Here is a 16,551-nt window from a genome sequence, read left to right as displayed (position 1 = left end):
ATTATACTCCAATTTATTGGACAGATGTATTAAAATAACAATACTCCAGTTTATTGGACAAATGTATTAAAATAACAATGGTAAAAATTATGCTGTTTAAATCCTAATAATAATACATTTATATACATATGAGACACTTGCTCAAAAGATGCTTTACAATTAATTACAAATGAATAACCAAAAATGTCATTCACTCATCAATTGATCAAATTAAATGAATTTAAAAAATCACGTATTTTCTTCATTCCGAAATTCTCTTTGTACAATCTCCAAATCGGAGCAATGCTGATATTGTGGTTCCAGTGGCGCTGTCCAGGTAGACTGGTTGAGAGAGTTTATTTTGCTGGAATTAAAGCTAATGAGCGCAGTGTCGCTGAAGACATCAGTCAAAAGAGATGGGCATTTTAGTTGCCTCTCCTCACACATATCCATTCCTCGGCTGATGTAGCTGTAGTCTCGCTTGAATTCTCTCTCAATCATTCTGTTGGTAGGAAGAAAAATAAATGTAATGAATTTATAACATAACCACATTACTTCCACTCCAATATATGTTGTACAAACCTCTCCCTCATGCTACTGAAACTGTTTCCAATTATAACCACGTGCGGCAGACATTTTGGACTCCAGTTCTTCCACAGGAGGTTGTTGTACAAGGCTTTCCCACAATGTATGAGATAAAAGAGTGTAGGTTTGGTTGCCAGTCGTTTCCCTTCCTATACATAACATGATGAAAAACTTTTTTAAAAAAGAAAATATAGATAATGATGTGTTCTTATGCATACTCACCTCATTGTCTGTGAGTACTGTCAAACCCAACTCTCGGAGTACATCTTTTTCTCCATCGGAAAAAGCAGGGTCATAAACAAGACAGTCTTTTAATGGAATCTGCAAGACAAAAATACAAATTAGCATATTTGAATATGATGTAGTATCTTCTTCATATCGTAAAAGTTCACCTTTGTAGCATCCAGGAGAAGGAGCAGTATGGCGAGCTGGTACCGAGCAGACACACAGTTGGAAAAGCTGCCCAAACCATAACACACACACTCAAGTGGACAAATATCGGCATCTAAATTTTCTTTCAGCTTGCCCATATTGACAATGGTGTCTTTTTTATTTAATGATGCGGCCAACAGCATCTGTTCTGGAGACAATAATAGTCATTTGCCTTCTGATAGAACAAATACTGAGACATAATGTCACCTGAATTGAAGGGACTGACCTTTCCATTCTTTCCAAAAGCATTCACATCTCATTTCAGCTCTGCAAGGAATGATGCAAAATTAGCACAGGAGTACAAATTTATTTCACTAAAAGTATTCTCTTTAGTTTGATTGAATATGACAAATCTTACACAATTTGGTTGATTCTTTTAACAGTTTTCCCAACATCCAGTGCTTCATTGCAGTGTGCTACAGAAATCTGTGCCGATTTCAAACTTCTTGGGGCTCCTTTTCGGCGACGTTGCACCTGCCACTCACCACATGGGTCTGACATCTTGGGGGTCAGCTTGGGGGGGTCTGATTATTATTATGTAGATATGATTTTAGTAAACACGTGACCATGATAGACCAGATAGAGTTGTAAACATTGTTTTAAAATGACATTGATATAATTAAATTGTTGTTATTTTCAGACAAGTGCAAGACTTTAAAGTTACGATAAATCTGTCATTTTCTGCAGATTTCAGATCTGAAGAAATAAATTGCAAATCGTGTCCACTTACACGCCTTTAGTTTCTTCGAAATGCTTGACGCGAGGGACTATTTTTATTAACACCAGTTTTCTACTTCCGGAGTAATGTATAACTAGGAATTAAGAAGATTAGTTGCATTACACATTGTATATTTGTAATTAAAATATAATTAAATTGAATGCTTTGTGTCTAATGTTTTGTCTTGATTAAATAAAGAAAGACATTTTTGCTATCAAAACAGTTGGAGAAAGCGGAAAGGCTGTTTCTATCGGACGTATTCCCGAACGGAACGTCAAATTGCTATCAAAGGTTAGCTTGGAGCCTTATTTACAGCTTCAGACAGAATATGATAATATAAACTCTGAAGAACAAGGTAATGTACTTGATGAGTTATGAATTGTTATTACGGTATGTTCATCGGTGGTAAATGTTTTTCACGTTGTACTTGTGATTTTTTTTGTCATTAGAAATACCCAATGGCGTCTACCAATAGACTAAACATTTCAAAAATGTATTCATGTTATTTTTTTTATTTATAATATGATGGAAGTTCGTAGGGCATACTTGTAAAGTATCCGTATTGTTGAATCTCGTTTGTGATTTTTTTTTAGCCATCATTCGCTCCAGAATGTCGATGTCACATCTTTATGGACGGAAAGGACCAGAGGAGGAAGGTGTCGATATCGAAAAATTTGAGATCACTGATTGGGATTTGGCCAATGAGTTCAACCCAGACCGCCGCAGACACAGGCAGACCAAGGAGCAAATGACTTATGGCATTTGGGCACAAGGGGACTCTGATGAGGATGAGAGACCCAGTTTTGGGGGCAAGCGGTAAGTGGTAACTTTCTTTACATGTCAAGCCAAGCGAACCCATGCAACGTTATAAGAATACTAAATCAAGTATTGTTGTTTTTTTTCTAGAGCCAAAGACTATACTGCTCCAGTGAACTTTGTGAGTGCAGGAATAAGAAAAACTGCAGCTGACGAGAAACAGCAAAAAGATGAAGAGGAGGCTTCTGATAATTCTGATGATGACAGTCCTTCGATACCACCACAACCTCCTCGAGTGTCAACAACAAAAAAACTTCAGAAGGTAAATAATAGTTTTTAGTATCAGTGTTTATGTAATGCAGGATATATTCCCTATTAGTGTAATTTGTGGAACAACATTTTTTTTCAGGGCAATTTCCATGGAAACCAGTCTCAACGGTTTGCAGGGGGTATACAGTCTGGACAAGGAATTGGTTCCTGGGAGAAACACACCAAAGGAATTGGACAAAAACTGCTGCAGAAAATGGGCTATCAACCTGGAAGGGGCTTGGGAAAAAATGCACAAGGTCAGCAGAATTACTTACAAGGATGTCCTGATCACCTATTTGGGCACATCCAATTTCTGATCTCTTGACCAGATCAAGGACATCCCTCATACTTACATTTAAGTGTTGGGTGTTGACAATGTATAAAATTTCCCACATGAACATTTTAGGTATCATCAATCCTATTGAGGCAAAGGTTCGTAAAGGAAAGGGCGCTGTGGGTGCTTACGGCAATGAACGTACCCAACAGAGTCTTCAAGATTTTCCTTCAGTTGACACAGATGAAGAGGAGGAAAAGGTAACTTGAACACTTTCTAGTCATTTAATTCTATATTTTTAATACTGCCTGATGTTGAAAATTACCCGACCTTCTAAATCATCTGTCTGTTCAGGAGTTTCAGAAGGAACTAGGTCAGTGGCGTAAAGATCCGGCTGCCACTGGTTTAAAGAAGAAACCAAAGTACTCCTACAAAACTGTAGAGGAACTGAAAGCTAAGGGCAAAATTTCTGGGCACAGCTTTGGAGCATCTGCTGGAGAGCTGGCACAAGTCAAGGTAATTTCAGTGTCCTTTTTTAAAGAAACTGCTCAAGTAGCAATACTAGAATGTGGGAAATTAGTAAGTATCTCCCATGGAAATTGTGAAGTTAAATTAATTTGATTTATTGTCCTGTGTGTAGGTCATTGATATGACTGGAAGAGAGCAACGGGTATATTCCAGCTATAGTCAGATGTCCAACAAGCACAACATTCCAGAAGATGGTCCACCCAGTACGTCTGTGCATGATCAGAAGGGAACCGGCTTTGCCATTCCTGAACTTGAACATAACCTCCAACTTTTGATTGATCTTACGGAACAAGACATATTACAGGTGCATTTGAACAGTATACAAAAACAAAAATTCTATGTATTTTTTAATCATTAACTATATATAATACACACTTTTAAAAATGTTTTTTTGAAAATCAGTTTATCGCCCAGGCTTACGATACACACACGACAAGCTTAGTGGGCAATGATGAAAATTAAACTTAACAGCCTGGAAATATATATTTACACATTTTTTTTTTGCCAATGAGTATACTTGGTAAATACTTTATGGATCTCTTTTTGTTCATTCCGACCCATTTTTAGTCGGCTCGCCGCCTCCAGCATGAAAAAGATGTGGTTGTGTCACTGAGCCATGAATCCAATGAGCTACAGAGCAGACTAGAAGAAGAGCAAAATGCCATTAGCAGAATGGAAGCTGTGCTGGCTTTGGTGGAGCGCTTCCCGTCTGAAGAAACGGCACCAGGCGAAGGACCTACTTTGCAGGTTCGTTGGTTATTGTCTTTGGGCAAGCACGCAACTCTTTCAATACAACCAATCAATTTGCATTCTCTACAGGAGTGTGCTCGCATCTTTGAGACTTTGCAGACTGACTATTATGAAGAATACAAGACCATGGGTTTGGCTGACTTGGCAGTAGCTGTGGTTCATCCTTTACTCAAAGAAAAACTTTTCTCCTGGGATCCACTGAAGGTATGTTTTTCCTTTTGACTCCTTATAATGCAGATTTAATAGTTTTATTTTTTTCCGTAGGACACTTCTTATTGCCTTGAAGAAGTTGGTAAGTGGAGAGCAATTCTTGAATCCAGAAACCTTCTCACTGGTGGGCAAGATTCAAACATGGACCCTTACCACAGGTAAGAGCAGGCACCATAAAAAGAGTCATGGATTTTGCATCAAACTCTTTTCCGCTCGTAAATCATTCCAGGCTGCTTTGGGAAGTATGGATCCCAGTTATGAGAACCTGCGTGTCTCGCTGGCAGCCTCGCATGGTCGAGGCAATGGTGGACTGCCTTGAACTGTGGTCTCCTCTTCTTCCACCTTGGATCTCAGGTCACCTCCTCGAGCAGCTTATTTTACCTCGACTGCAGCGAGAGGCAAGACAGATTTATGTTTATTCTAAAGAAAATCCCTCATTTTAAATTGGTTTTACTGTGAGTACGTATACCAACCTGAGAACCTGTTTTGGGAACACCAGGTCGATAGTTGGAACCCCTTAACGGACACTGTGCCCATTCACTCATGGATCCACCCTTGGCTACCTCTGCTCCAATCACGTCTTGAGCCTCTATACGCGCCCATTAGGAGCAAATTAGCTAATGCTTTGCAGCGGTGGCACCCCAGTGATGCTTCAGCACGCCTCATCCTCCAACCGTGGAAAGATGTTTTTAGCCCTGGCGCATGGGAGGCTTTTATGGTGAAAAACATCATCCCTAAACTAGGTAATCTACTTTGTCCTTTTTTTATATCCTCTTGTGGTTTCTGTCATTGAAGTTTGATTGTATTTACCACCGCCTGACTTCCACAGCTCTGTGTCTGGAAGAGCTGGTTATCAATCCTCACCAGCAGCAAATGGAGCCATTTCACTGGGTGATAGACTGGGAGGGCATGCTATCCGCAAGTAGTCTAGTTTCACTGCTGGACAAAAACTTCTTTCCAAAATGGCTACAAGTATGAAAATCTTATCATCTAATTAAAAAATGATTCTGGATATATATAATTATATTTATTCTTGATAGGTCCTGTGTTCGTGGTTGAGCAACAGTCCTAATTATGAGGAAATCACCAAATGGTACCTCGGTTGGAAGACCATGTTCAGTGATTTCTTGTTGTCACAAACAATCATAAAAGATAAGTTCAACGAGGCGCTGAACATCATGAATCGTGCAGTATCATCAGGAATTGGTAGGTTTTGGGAAATGCGTAGAGACATTTCTTCCATGAACTAGGGTTAAAGTTGCGAGCTATACAAGATAACTTACTCCAACATGTTCTCTATGTAAACCCACAGGTGGATATATGCAACCCGGGGCAAGAGAGAACATTGCATATCTCACTCAGACAGAGAGAAGAAAAGACTTTCACTATGAAGCCATGCAAGAGCGCCGGGATGCTGAGAATGTCGCTCATAGGGTTGCCAGTACCAGTGTACCCACTAACTTTAAAGATCTCATCCAGACCAAGGCAGAGGAGAACAACATTGTGTTTATGCCCATTGTAGCTAAACGCCATGAGGGTAAACAGTTGTACACATTTGGGCGTATTGTCATCTTCATAGAAAGAGGAGTTGTATTTGTGCAAGGAGAAAAAACATGGGTGCCCACATCTTTGCAGAGTCTAATAGATATGGCAAAGTGAATGTGACTATTGGCCGTTACAGTAAAAAAAAAAAGTTGTTGTATTTGGTGTCATTTCATAAAGTATTAGTGCTCAGCAATGTTTTACATTAATCTTGTAGAAATGCATATAAATTCTTTTTGTATAAACTTTCCTGACTTGCCATCATGTGTTATAACAGTCTGGCTATTTCTGTGTATATTTTGACATATTTCCTGATAGTGTCATGCAAAAATGAAATGAAATTTATTTTAGAATGCTATTCCAATATAAGATTAGCATTACATATCATATAGCATACTAATTAATATCATGAGTTGCATGAATTAATGTGAATTCATAACGCAACCTCTGAGCTGTGTATTTTTACAACATTTATTATTTTATTATTGTATATTATTATTATTACTCAGTACTAACGATCTTGGTATATTAAAGTAGTATATGTATGTATCTAGTATATATTTGTATGTCATGTCGCTAGTTGATGACGCCACCTATTCAAAATGACCCCCCCCCCCCCCCCCGTGGTTTACACCAAGCAAAGCATCTTGGGATACGATTGTTGCAATTTAGTCCTCTAATTTGGATAAAAACGACAGACGAGGGGCCAAAGAACGTATTTGAAGTGTGAGATTGCAGAAATCTAATCTTATGAACACGAGACAGTCGCATTCTTGTGACGTACGTGGTCTTCCGGACGGGTCTTTGAGTCTGCATTTAGCAGAACCTGAAATATAATTCAACCTTTTTGATTGCCATAAATTCCCCTTCCGCGCAGCGTAAAGGTAAGTAAGGGGTTGCACACGCCTTATCTGCGTCAAATAATTTATTAAAGTTCATTCATTTGGGTTGGATAAGGTTATTTTTAAGTCGATGAGCTAGTAGCTGAAAAAATACGTAGCTAGTGCCTGTGCTAAATAAGATGCCAATCCCGGGATCAATAGTTGCCTTGCATATCAGTTTTTTTTTTGTGTTTGTATTTAATTTCCCACACAAACAATCTTTCCAGGCACAAATGTCTTCCGACTCCCTGAAAAAACGAAAGGGAAAGGTTCTTAGGAACGAAGCTGTAACTCCAGAGGTGAAGCGCGGCAGAGGCGATGTTGACCCGCAGGTAATGAAACAAGTTCAGGGACGTTTTGCACTAAAATCTGGTCTGTGTGTACCATAAATATTGCATAATTTTGTGCGTAATTATACTTTGGATTTATTTCCAGGATGTACGCGTCTACAATGAGGAGGTGGAGCTCGATGGCAGGGACTATGAGGAAGACTTCCTCAATTTTAGAGAGTCGTGTGAAGGATTGGCCACGCTGATGGGTGAAATACAGGAGCTCAAAGCCAATGGTGCAAAAGAGGGGGTGAGATTTGTATTTACCAAAATAATTAATTGTGGAATCACAAGGTCAAGGGGCTATCTGATTTTCCAAAATGTCTACCTGGTTATAAACGTAATTTTGGGTCAACACAGTGAGTGTGACCATAACTATCATGTTATTACGCACCCCCTCAAACATTTTGTGAGGCTGGGTGGTACAAAAGATGAATACATGAATAATAGTCTGCACTGGTATTTTTTTGTTTTAGTGTCCTGAGATTGAACGAAAACGTTTGCAAAGCTGCAACCACTTCATGACGTTGAAAAAACTTAACCGTCTGGCTCACATGCGGCTAAAGAGAGGAAGAGACCAGACTCATGAAGTCTGTATACATTTTGATTGTCATATTATTGCTGGTGTTTGTTGAAAAACAAAACTGATGGTTGTATTGTCCTAACAGGCTAAGCAGAAAGTGGATGTGCTGCACCTTCAGTTACAGAATCTTTTGTATGAAGTACTGCACCTCCAGAAGGAAATCAGTAAATGCTTGGAGTTCAAGTAAGCACTAACTACTGTAATCCTTAAATTAGACCGCATTTCAGAGTGGAGCTGAACGATATTGGAAAAATCTGACATTGCATTTTTGTTTGCGGGATGATTCCGATATAATTAAAAATAATAATTAGCATCTTTGTTTTCCCTCTCAGGTCTAAGCATGAGGATATAGACCTAGTCACTGAAGAAGAGTTTTACAAGGATGCACCACAGGAGATTTCCAGGCCACAGCTCACGAAAAATGATCCACACCAGCAAACATTGGCACGGTTAGACTGGGAGCTTGAACAGAGGAAAAGGTAGTCAAAATTTGTTCATCTCACTTAATGCTCACTGCTCATAAATTCTGCAAAGTTAACGGAAAGTTTATTTGATGATTGACAAAGATTGGCAGAGACCTACAAACAGTCTCAAGCCACCAAGGAGAAGATCCAGAGAAGTATTGAGGTCAAGAAGGAACACTTGAGGAGCTTGCAGCCTGGCCTGAATGCCATAATGCAGGTATAAGTTGTATCAGTAGCTCTGACTCTGTCTTATCACCTTTATCATTTCCAGAATGCAGTAGTGATTTTTGTTCCCTCCTCTTTGCAAAGGCCTCCATCCCAGTGCAAGAATACCTGGCTGTGCCCGTTGAACAGACTCAGAAACACACCGAGATTGCTCAGCACCTGCCTCCACCCCTTTATGTGCTTTTTGTTCAAGCCAATGCATACGGTCAAGCATGTGGTAAGGAATCTTCTCAGACACGTTGGTGTTGAGCAGATCCTTTTGTACTGTTTTCTATCCGTTTTAAGAACTGTTTGATTCTGAATGTTTTGTTTCCCCCATTCAGACAAGAACCTGAGCGTAACAATTAGCGGAGATGTGGATGAAGCCAAAGCTATGTCCAAACCCCCAGAGGATTCTCAAGGTAAGACTACACAATTGATATGCGTAATTAGTACAAATGAACTCTAAATTTCTTTTGTACTGACTGTTTCTAGATGACGACAGTGACTCAGATGCAGAAGAAGAGCAGGAAAAAACAGTGAGTCTTAGCTCATCTGAAACACAGTTATCTTCCTGTGTTTTTGTATTGCAATGTAAAAGCGGTGTCATTTTTACAGAAGAGGAGACGTCCAACTGCCGGAGGTCAGCTTGATGACAAGAGACGAGAAATGCTCAAGAGGCACCCACTGTCCCTCTCTTTTGACCTGACGTGTAAAGGTAACTCATTTATATATTATTGAAATGATTCCAGCCCTGCAAGCATCTCTATTCCAGCCCTGCAAGCATCTCTTTGCTAACGAGTGTGTATAGGGGAGGTTGGCTTATTGAACCCTGTGTTCCCTCTGCTGGTGACTAAAGATAAAAACGCATTGTGAGAGCTGCATTGCAGACTTTACTTAACTGAAGTGGGTTGAAAGCGGTACAGTCATGTTTGTGCTTCTGCAGCAGTTCAAGGTGCTGTAAGCACATTTTCTCTGCTGAGCTCTCTTTGTCCAACTCTGCTGAGCTGTCTACTGCCAACATCCTGTGGCCTTTGACATGGTCAAAGGATATAAACATATAACTGCATTTTGATCTATCCAAAGTTCAGCTTTTGGACTCTACAGTTACAATAAGGTGACTTTGTCATAAACTACCAAATTGTCTGTGCAGATGGCAGTGTCCTCAATCTCTTCTTCTACTACCTGATAAATCTCAACATTATGACAGTCAAGTCTAAGATTTCCGCATCGACAGACCTCACCACAGCCATCAGTGCAGGGTATGTGTAAGATTGTGTTTAAATGAAATCCCCCATCTATCCAATGCATTATAGCAGGAACTCCTTTTAACAGGGAGCTCGTCAAATCTGAGACCCTTCTAAGCTGTTTGTACGCCAACGATCACGGAAGAGAAACACCCAATCCGGCCAACCGTTATCAGTTTGATAAAGTTGGGTAAGGAGGCCATTATACCTCTCAGTAGTGGTAAAAAAAAACATAGAAGTTGCATTTAACTACTGCTGCATCTACAGGATTCTTACTTTTGCTGACTATGTGGATGATTTGGGTCATCCATACAAGTGGGTTCAGAATCTTGGAGGGCTACATTTTCCAAGTGATTCTTCAGAGGTGTGTATTGGTGTGCTTATTAAATTTACAATATCATGATTTGCTTCAGAAAAGCTGAATTTACATTTATTATGGACTTCATTCATTTGAATGCAGGTGCAGTAGGCAATAGTAATTTGTCTTGGACAGGGCTTGTACACTAATACACCAACAGCGAGTTTAATGTCTTGATTTTTGTCTAGGGAATGCTGGTTGGCAGTTCTTTAAGTGCTAGCCACATGGAGAACACCATGAAGCTTCTGAGAAGCCGAGTTCTGTCTCGCTTGGCTCTGCATAAGCAGTTTGCGTCTTTAGGTAAAGCCATATTGCCATCAGCCATGTGCACAAAGTGCCCAAGTGAAGAGCCTTTTAATTATGGCTGTTTTATTCCCCTTCATAGAGAACAACATCATCCCTGTCACCACTGAGTGTCTGCACCTCTTTCCAGCCAAGATTATTTCCCGTTTAGCTCAATGGACCACCCTTACGCATGAGGAGTATGTGGTGTGTGTTCAAAATTAGCCTTTTTTTTTGTTTTAGGTGTTTTTTATGCATTTATTTTTTGTATATTTTATGATTATTATATTTTTAGTAATGCCAGTAATGCATATCTTTTCTAGGATCTGACATTTACACGTCATGTGACTGATGCCGGTCTGGCAAAAGAGACTGATATGTATTTTACTGGAGTTTTTGAAAGAGGCACAGGTACCCATTTTTGAAGCTTGATTCAAAAACGATTTTCTTAAATATGAATGTAACAATCAATGTTATTTTTCTGTTTTTCCTTATAGCTACTCTCCGGGCCGCAGTGGTGCTGAATCCCCGTTACCCTGAAATCTCTCCTCTCTTCTCCCTCTCGCTGAGTTGGAAGGGAGAGCGCAGTGGGCGCACTGATGACAACCTTAGGGTAAAGCCCTTTTAACATAAAATTGTTCTCCTGTACCTAAAAAGGCAAGCTAAGAGATGTTTCTTATGTTTATAGGCCATGGAGGCTGAGGTGAACGTGTTCAAAAAGGAACTACAAGGTCCACGTCTAGGCTACCAGCTCTTGACCAATCAGATTTTACGTCTGTGTGTCTGTTTGGATGTCTACCTGGAGACCGAAGATCAGGATGAAGGCGTGGAAGGACCACGGGAGTTTCCTCGCGAAAAGATGTGCCTCCGTACTGTCAAGTGTGTACTTAAAAGAATAAAATTTCCCATTCTCTGATGTCCACTTAATTCTGACTTGTTGTCTTTTTGTTTCCCAGGGGTCCAAATCGTCTAAAACCGTTCAAATACAACCATCCTCTGGGCCTCTTCAGTCATCGCTAAAAGTATTCCTGCAATTCCTTTAACATTTTTACTCTTACCAACTATTGGAAGCATTTTAGATCAACTAAACCATTTTTTTAATGAAGTATTCCAATCATTTGAAAGTAAAAGAGAACCTTATTTTGGTGAAAATAAAGGTTGGAACCGTTTTTAAACTCTCAAATTGGAATGTTTTCTTTTTTTAGATTCTCACTACACCTCACTGCAGTGCTATTTATAGAATGTGTGTTCATTGGATAGATCTTAGACAAGGTTGAATGGGACAGTTCAATCAAGCGACTTTGAGTTCGATTTTAATTCCAGCAATGGCTTCTGTTGTGGTAGTGGTGGCGTGAAGGAAATCGTGACTTTATGCCGCACCGATCCTCATTTGTACATGACCGATGTTGGCAGGACGTGAGAAACGGGTGCAGCGTCTCCACCCCCTCCTCTGCAATGCAGGCAAGTTTGCACCACTGACAGCTAAAACTAGACATTTCCTTTGACCGATTTTAAACAAAGCTTAGCATCAGATAGCATTCCCTTAGCCAAAACATGTTTTTAATCATTCTTTATTTTTGTTTTGTGTTGCATATATTCATGTCACAAGATTATTATACACATTAAAGTCATCAGAGCATTGCAAGTCAGTGGAATGACATCTCAATTTGTGAAGAGAAATAAAGTGCACAATAAGCATCCAAGTCTGTCAGACTATTTTCTATCATAGCAAATATATTCATATTTGTGTACAATACTATATATTCAAATATATTTGGGCTCAATATGTTTAGCTGGCCATTTGTCCTTGAAGACTAGTGCAAGTACAGTGAAAATGCACTTTTCATTGAAAGGCAAATGTCACATTCACATTTTTTAAAAGCTTGATAAACCTGGCTACTGGGGTACTAGCATTAATGGTGCCTACACGGGCCAATAGAAATAAAGATTGCTTATGATTGAGCGCATTTCCTGGCTGCTCTAACCCGTATTTTTTTTTTTTTGGTCCTTACTCATCACTTATTGGGTTTTTCTTCCTTTCTGTCTTTGGGGTCAGGGGCAGGAGATTTATCCACTTTCCCTCCGTCATCAGCTCCTTTACTTGTCTCCTTTTTCTCTTCCGGTTTCTTAACCAGCGGTTTTTCAGGTTCGGCTTTGGAGGTAGGTTTGTCCTCCTGCTTTTTCTCTGGCTCAGACAGTTTAGGAGTGGGGGGTTTTGCAACAATGTTAGAAGACTCATCTTTAGTTTTTAAGGCTGGAGCTTTGCTCTCAGCAGGCTTTGAAGGTTTTGGAGTTTCTTCCTTCTTTGGAATCTCAACTGTTGGGTTCGGTTTCTTTGCGTCGGGTGTGTTGTCATGGTTTTTTTTCTCGGTTTCTTTTTGGTTCTCTTTCTCTTCCTTCTTAACCGGTGGATCCCTTGTTTCGTCTTTAACTGGTAGAGGTTTGTCTTTTTTCTCCTCTTTAGTTTCGTCTTTGGGAGCAGGGACAGGCTTGACCTTTTCCTGTGGTTCAGGGGTCTTGGGAAGTGGAGATTTAGGCCGAGGGGATTTGCTTGGCGGAGATTTGGATTCTGGTGACTTTTCGGGAGATTTGGTCGGTGGCGATTTGGATTTAGGGAAATTTGGAGCTTTCTCTGATTCGGTGGGTGATTTCGGCTGAGGAGAATTGGGAACTTTCTTTGGCGATTTGATCACCTCTTCTTGCTCATCTCCATCTTCTCCTTTCTCCTCCTCTTTTTCCTCTACTTGATTTTTTTCATCTTCTTCCTTTTCTCCCAACTCGTCTTCTTTAGCTTCCTCGCCATCTTCATCCTCTTCTGCATCCTCGGTCACCTCTGTGACCTGGGTCTCATCTGTCTGCTCTTGAACAATCACTTTATCATCTTTCACTTTCAAATGCACTGAGATTCTGTTATCCGGGTAGAAATATGGACTTCCTGAAACAAGACGACTCTCTTCACCTTCCAGTAGCTTCCTGTTTTTGGAGACAACGTTGAACCACAGATGATCACCAAAAGTGGGATGAAAACAACTGTACTAGGAAGTTAGAAAACCAACCTGTAAGCAGCAATTTCAATATCGAGAGCCATTTTTACATTCAGTAGATCCTGATAATCCTTTAGTTGGCTCCCCATCTCCCATTTTCCCTTTTTCAGCTCAGAGTCCAGATGATTGATGGTGTCCTGCGGAATAAACAACACATGATATGACACACACATTTACAATATCTTCTTGTGCGATTTGTGCTGGTCTTGCCTGGAAGGAATCGAGGTCTTCATGATGTCTGTCCTCGCTCTCCAGTAACTGCCTCTCCAGGGCTTCCTTAGTTCCTCGGAGAGTCTCCAGCTCGATTGTGCGACTCTGGAGCTGATGACGATATTCGAGGATCTCATCCTGGGCCCCCCGGATGGCATCTTGGTTGGACTTGGCTGCCTCTGTCAGACGCTCCATGCGCCCTATGAAACCAAATGTTGAATGTGAAATGTTTGGTTAATCCGAAACTACACATTATCCCCTTCACCTTTGAACCAGTCCTCGGCTTGCGTGGCATTCTTGGAGGCATGGCAGTCGAGCTGTGCTCGAATCTCCCGCAGGGCTCCGGTCACGTCCACTTTGTGCATGTCAGGCATGTCAAATGTCATCTGCACACGAAAGTCAGTGCAGTAATGAAGTTTGTATTACTGTATTTCGCAGTAGTACAAGTAACAGGTATTTTTTTTTAACTGATACATTGGGGTTTGCTGTATTAGGAAGAAAACTGTCAAAACGTGTTCTTGGTTGGACATATGTACATAGTATTCCTTTTTTTCAAATCAGAAATGTCATAGGTCTGTGCAGTGTTGCTGGTCCCGTCGTCGCTATGGTTTCCTTAGGAGGGGTGTTAAATCTGTAAACTCATAAATATTTATACATAGTATAAATCTTGGGCTTCCTCCATTAATCGGCTAATAGACAACTTAATTAATTATCAATGAATCGCCGATTCATATTTTTATGACTTCAACTCATTCCAAATTTTAAAAAGGGGAACAGTAAATTTTTTCCTATTTGGGACATCAAGGTCTACAGAAATATGAAATTATTTTTATTTTAACGACAAATGGAGGAGATTATTTCTATTTAGATAAAATCACAGCTGCTCAATAGAGGGACAATTACACAGGTGTGCAGGAATGCCACTTCCTTACCTGTGCCCCCTGAATCTGCGCCAGGAACTCGGCCACCTCTTCCTCGTGGTTCCGCTTGAGAAAAGCAGCTTCGTCGTCCAGGGCACCGAGCTTCTTGTCCAGTTCCAGTCGGACCAGCCTGCACTCTTCCGCGTACTTCTTCATAGCCCGGGCGGACGCGTCCAACTCCTCCCGGTTCCGCGCCTCCTCTTCCAGGCGGCCCCGGAGCCTCTGGAAGTCGTCCTCCAGGCGTCCGTACTCCACGGTCGCGAGTCCAGTCTCGCGACCGAGTTGCTTTATGAGCCCCCGGAGGTCTTCCAGCTCGCGCTCGTAGTATTCTCCCACCGAAGCTCGGCCGCTTTGGTTGTGTCGCAGCGCCGCCGCTTCGGCTTCAAGGTTGCGGTTGTGGGTCTCCAGAGTGCGCACCTTGTCGATGTAGCCGGCGAAGCGGTCATTGAGCGCCTGTAGGATCTCCTTCTCGCTCCTGTTAGACGCGTCCCAGGTCAAGGTGTCCCCGGAGGGCTGGCTGTTGGCGAGGCGGCGACGCTGCGAGTGGAAGCCGCTGGAGGACGCCGAAGCTGGGCGAGCCTTGCGAAGCCCGCCCGAGCCGAAAAAGTGGCTTTCCATGGTGAAACTCATGATGGAGTCAGACTGCAGCAAAGAGGGGTGAGCGTCCGCTTTATATACGAGGGCAGGGAAAGACACGAGTCAGCATCACAGCTTTTTGTAGACACACTTTCTCCCCCAAAATAACCCCCTCCCCAATCTGTGTACATTGGATTTTATTGTCAAATGGGTCTCATATCAAAATGTCTATTTTGCCCTTATCTAGTCATGACTGCTTAAGGGCAAAATACACATTTTACTATGAGACCCACTTCAATACATTATTCACAGTTTGGACATTAATATTTCCATCTAAGTTGTGCTGTATGATTCCTATATAAGAGGGGTGGCGAACAAATTAGACAGAGTCAACATTTTAAGTGTGTGTCAAAGAGCCACACTTTACGTCAGGACCAGCATAAAATAACTTGACTCAACTCAAGTTGAGCTGGATCTCTGCATTATGAATTGTTGAAGACCTAGCATGGCTGTGTGCTCTGCCAATGCTTAAAGTGCTGCAGTGTGAGTTTGCAGATCCACATCATGCAGTCCCACAAGGAGCCTTGCAACCCTCACACGCACGCAAATGAATATAAAATATCCTATTGTTTTTTCCCCTGCTCTTATGTTCCCATGTGTCAGCAAATCCAGGTAAAATCATTTATTGTTGTAATTGAATGACTTTATTCTGCAAATCATGTCGAGCAACAACATTTTATATTGATTTCAGATAAGTACCATTGGATACTGATTTAATTTCTGCATCTCACATTCTTGCGCTCAATGCTTTTACAACAAAGGATGCTCACTTGTCAAACAAAGAAAATAAATGTCCAGCGAAAGAGCAAAAAAGTCAAGAATACTACAAGACATCTTAATTTATCACAGAGGATTATTTAAATGCTTTGCTAGACAACAAAATACTGAAATTGTGCACAGTTTGTACACTCTTTAAGTGACCAGCTCCATCTAAATGTTAAAACTAAGGAGATGGCCCGTCAGCTGTAGTTTGGCTACGCCTGTTTCTGTGTACATAAATTATTAAAGTACCTAACAGTGAACATCAAACACAATAACAGATAAAAAATTTGGATTATCATTTTGTAGGATGCAGATGACGGGATGGAGACGCTGAGGGGAATGATGCAAAAGATGAAAGTGAAAAACGGCAGACCGAGGACTGAGACGGGGGGTGCGAATAAAGGAGAACATAAGAGTCACCTTCACAGGGACGAGTGGAAAAATGGCTGCCGTAGCAGGCACAACGATGACTCATCTGAAATTCGAATACGGCATTCTGCAAAAACATCCATCTTCTTATGAGTATGAATTTTAATGGTCGAATCGAA

The 16,551-nt window shown here is 41.0% G+C and overlaps 4 protein-coding genes across 4 annotated transcripts; 2 read left to right on the top strand and 2 right to left on the bottom strand.

Annotated features, from left to right (window-relative positions):
• Positions 1 to 11: 11 nt before the first annotated feature.
• On the bottom strand, positions 12 to 1,944 carry LOC144215896 (SRR1-like protein). The gene is made up of 7 exons (XM_077745094.1): positions 1,727 to 1,944; positions 1,355 to 1,520; positions 1,223 to 1,263; positions 957 to 1,144; positions 787 to 885; positions 562 to 713; positions 12 to 481 (listed from the first exon to the last, which is right to left on the bottom strand). The coding sequence occupies exons 2-7, from the start codon at positions 1,495 to 1,497 to the stop codon at positions 229 to 231; spliced, it is 876 nt and encodes a 291-aa protein (XP_077601220.1). The 5' UTR covers positions 1,498 to 1,520; positions 1,727 to 1,944; the 3' UTR covers positions 12 to 228.
• On the top strand, positions 1,821 to 6,357 carry LOC144215894 (tuftelin-interacting protein 11-like). The gene is made up of 15 exons (XM_077745093.1): positions 1,821 to 2,069; positions 2,308 to 2,530; positions 2,621 to 2,792; positions 2,880 to 3,036; positions 3,186 to 3,313; positions 3,408 to 3,569; positions 3,694 to 3,885; positions 4,149 to 4,328; positions 4,401 to 4,535; positions 4,596 to 4,699; positions 4,771 to 4,939; positions 5,041 to 5,284; positions 5,371 to 5,513; positions 5,582 to 5,747; positions 5,854 to 6,357. Exons 2-15 carry the CDS (start codon positions 2,325 to 2,327, stop codon positions 6,198 to 6,200), a joined length of 2,505 nt encoding a protein of 834 aa, XP_077601219.1. The 5' UTR covers positions 1,821 to 2,069; positions 2,308 to 2,324; the 3' UTR covers positions 6,201 to 6,357.
• A 358-nt stretch (positions 6,358 to 6,715) lies between these two features.
• On the top strand, positions 6,716 to 11,614 carry LOC144215716 (THO complex subunit 5 homolog). The gene is made up of 20 exons (XM_077744812.1): positions 6,716 to 6,967; positions 7,192 to 7,296; positions 7,400 to 7,543; positions 7,770 to 7,883; positions 7,962 to 8,059; positions 8,209 to 8,355; positions 8,443 to 8,557; positions 8,650 to 8,782; positions 8,889 to 8,966; positions 9,040 to 9,083; positions 9,163 to 9,262; positions 9,698 to 9,806; positions 9,880 to 9,981; positions 10,059 to 10,155; positions 10,338 to 10,449; positions 10,535 to 10,638; positions 10,755 to 10,842; positions 10,929 to 11,044; positions 11,120 to 11,310; positions 11,388 to 11,614. The coding sequence occupies exons 2-20, from the start codon at positions 7,198 to 7,200 to the stop codon at positions 11,449 to 11,451; spliced, it is 2,055 nt and encodes a 684-aa protein (XP_077600938.1). The 5' UTR covers positions 6,716 to 6,967; positions 7,192 to 7,197; the 3' UTR covers positions 11,452 to 11,614.
• Positions 11,615 to 11,964: 350 nt separating this feature from the next.
• LOC144215717 (neurofilament heavy polypeptide-like) lies at positions 11,965 to 15,301 on the bottom strand. Its single transcript, XM_077744813.1, has 5 exons — positions 14,618 to 15,301; positions 13,951 to 14,071; positions 13,686 to 13,885; positions 13,488 to 13,612; positions 11,965 to 13,404 (listed from the first exon to the last, which is right to left on the bottom strand). The coding sequence occupies exons 1-5, from the start codon at positions 15,233 to 15,235 to the stop codon at positions 12,447 to 12,449; spliced, it is 2,022 nt and encodes a 673-aa protein (XP_077600939.1). The 5' UTR covers positions 15,236 to 15,301; the 3' UTR covers positions 11,965 to 12,446.
• Between the last annotated feature and the right edge of the window lie 1,250 nt (positions 15,302 to 16,551).

This window comes from Stigmatopora nigra, chromosome 22, assembly GCF_051989575.1.
Source record: "Stigmatopora nigra isolate UIUO_SnigA chromosome 22, RoL_Snig_1.1, whole genome shotgun sequence".
NCBI lineage: Eukaryota > Metazoa > Chordata > Actinopteri > Syngnathiformes > Syngnathidae > Stigmatopora > Stigmatopora nigra.
This window is presented reverse-complemented; position numbering and strand designations above follow the sequence as displayed.

Coding starts and splice junctions, on each gene's coding strand:
- LOC144215894 (XM_077745093.1), top strand. CDS start 2,325: ATGTCGATGTCACATCTTTATGGACGGAAAGGACCAGAGGAGGAAGGT. Junction 5,285..5,370: donor AAACATCATCCCTAAACTAG/GTAATCTACTTT, acceptor TGACTTCCACAG/CTCTGTGTCTGGAAGAGCTG. Junction 5,748..5,853: donor TGCAGTATCATCAGGAATTG/GTAGGTTTTGGG, acceptor GTAAACCCACAG/GTGGATATATGCAACCCGGG.
- LOC144215717 (XM_077744813.1), bottom strand. CDS start 15,235: ATGAGTTTCACCATGGAAAGCCACTTTTTCGGCTCGGGCGGGCTTCGC. Junction 14,072..14,617: donor CGCAGATTCAGGGGGCACAG/GTAAGGAAGTGG, acceptor TTTCGTGTGCAG/ATGACATTTGACATGCCTGA. Junction 13,886..13,950: donor AGCCGAGGACTGGTTCAAAG/GTGAAGGGGATA, acceptor TTGGTTTCATAG/GGCGCATGGAGCGTCTGACA.
- LOC144215716 (XM_077744812.1), top strand. CDS start 7,198: ATGTCTTCCGACTCCCTGAAAAAACGAAAGGGAAAGGTTCTTAGGAAC. Junction 7,544..7,769: donor CCAATGGTGCAAAAGAGGGG/GTGAGATTTGTA, acceptor TTTTTGTTTTAG/TGTCCTGAGATTGAACGAAA. Junction 7,884..7,961: donor GAAGAGACCAGACTCATGAA/GTCTGTATACAT, acceptor TTGTCCTAACAG/GCTAAGCAGAAAGTGGATGT.
- LOC144215896 (XM_077745094.1), bottom strand. CDS start 1,497: ATGTCAGACCCATGTGGTGAGTGGCAGGTGCAACGTCGCCGAAAAGGA. Junction 886..956: donor TTCTCCTGGATGCTACAAAG/GTGAACTTTTAC, acceptor TTTGTCTTGCAG/ATTCCATTAAAAGACTGTCT. Junction 714..786: donor CAGTACTCACAGACAATGAG/GTGAGTATGCAT, acceptor TGTTATGTATAG/GAAGGGAAACGACTGGCAAC.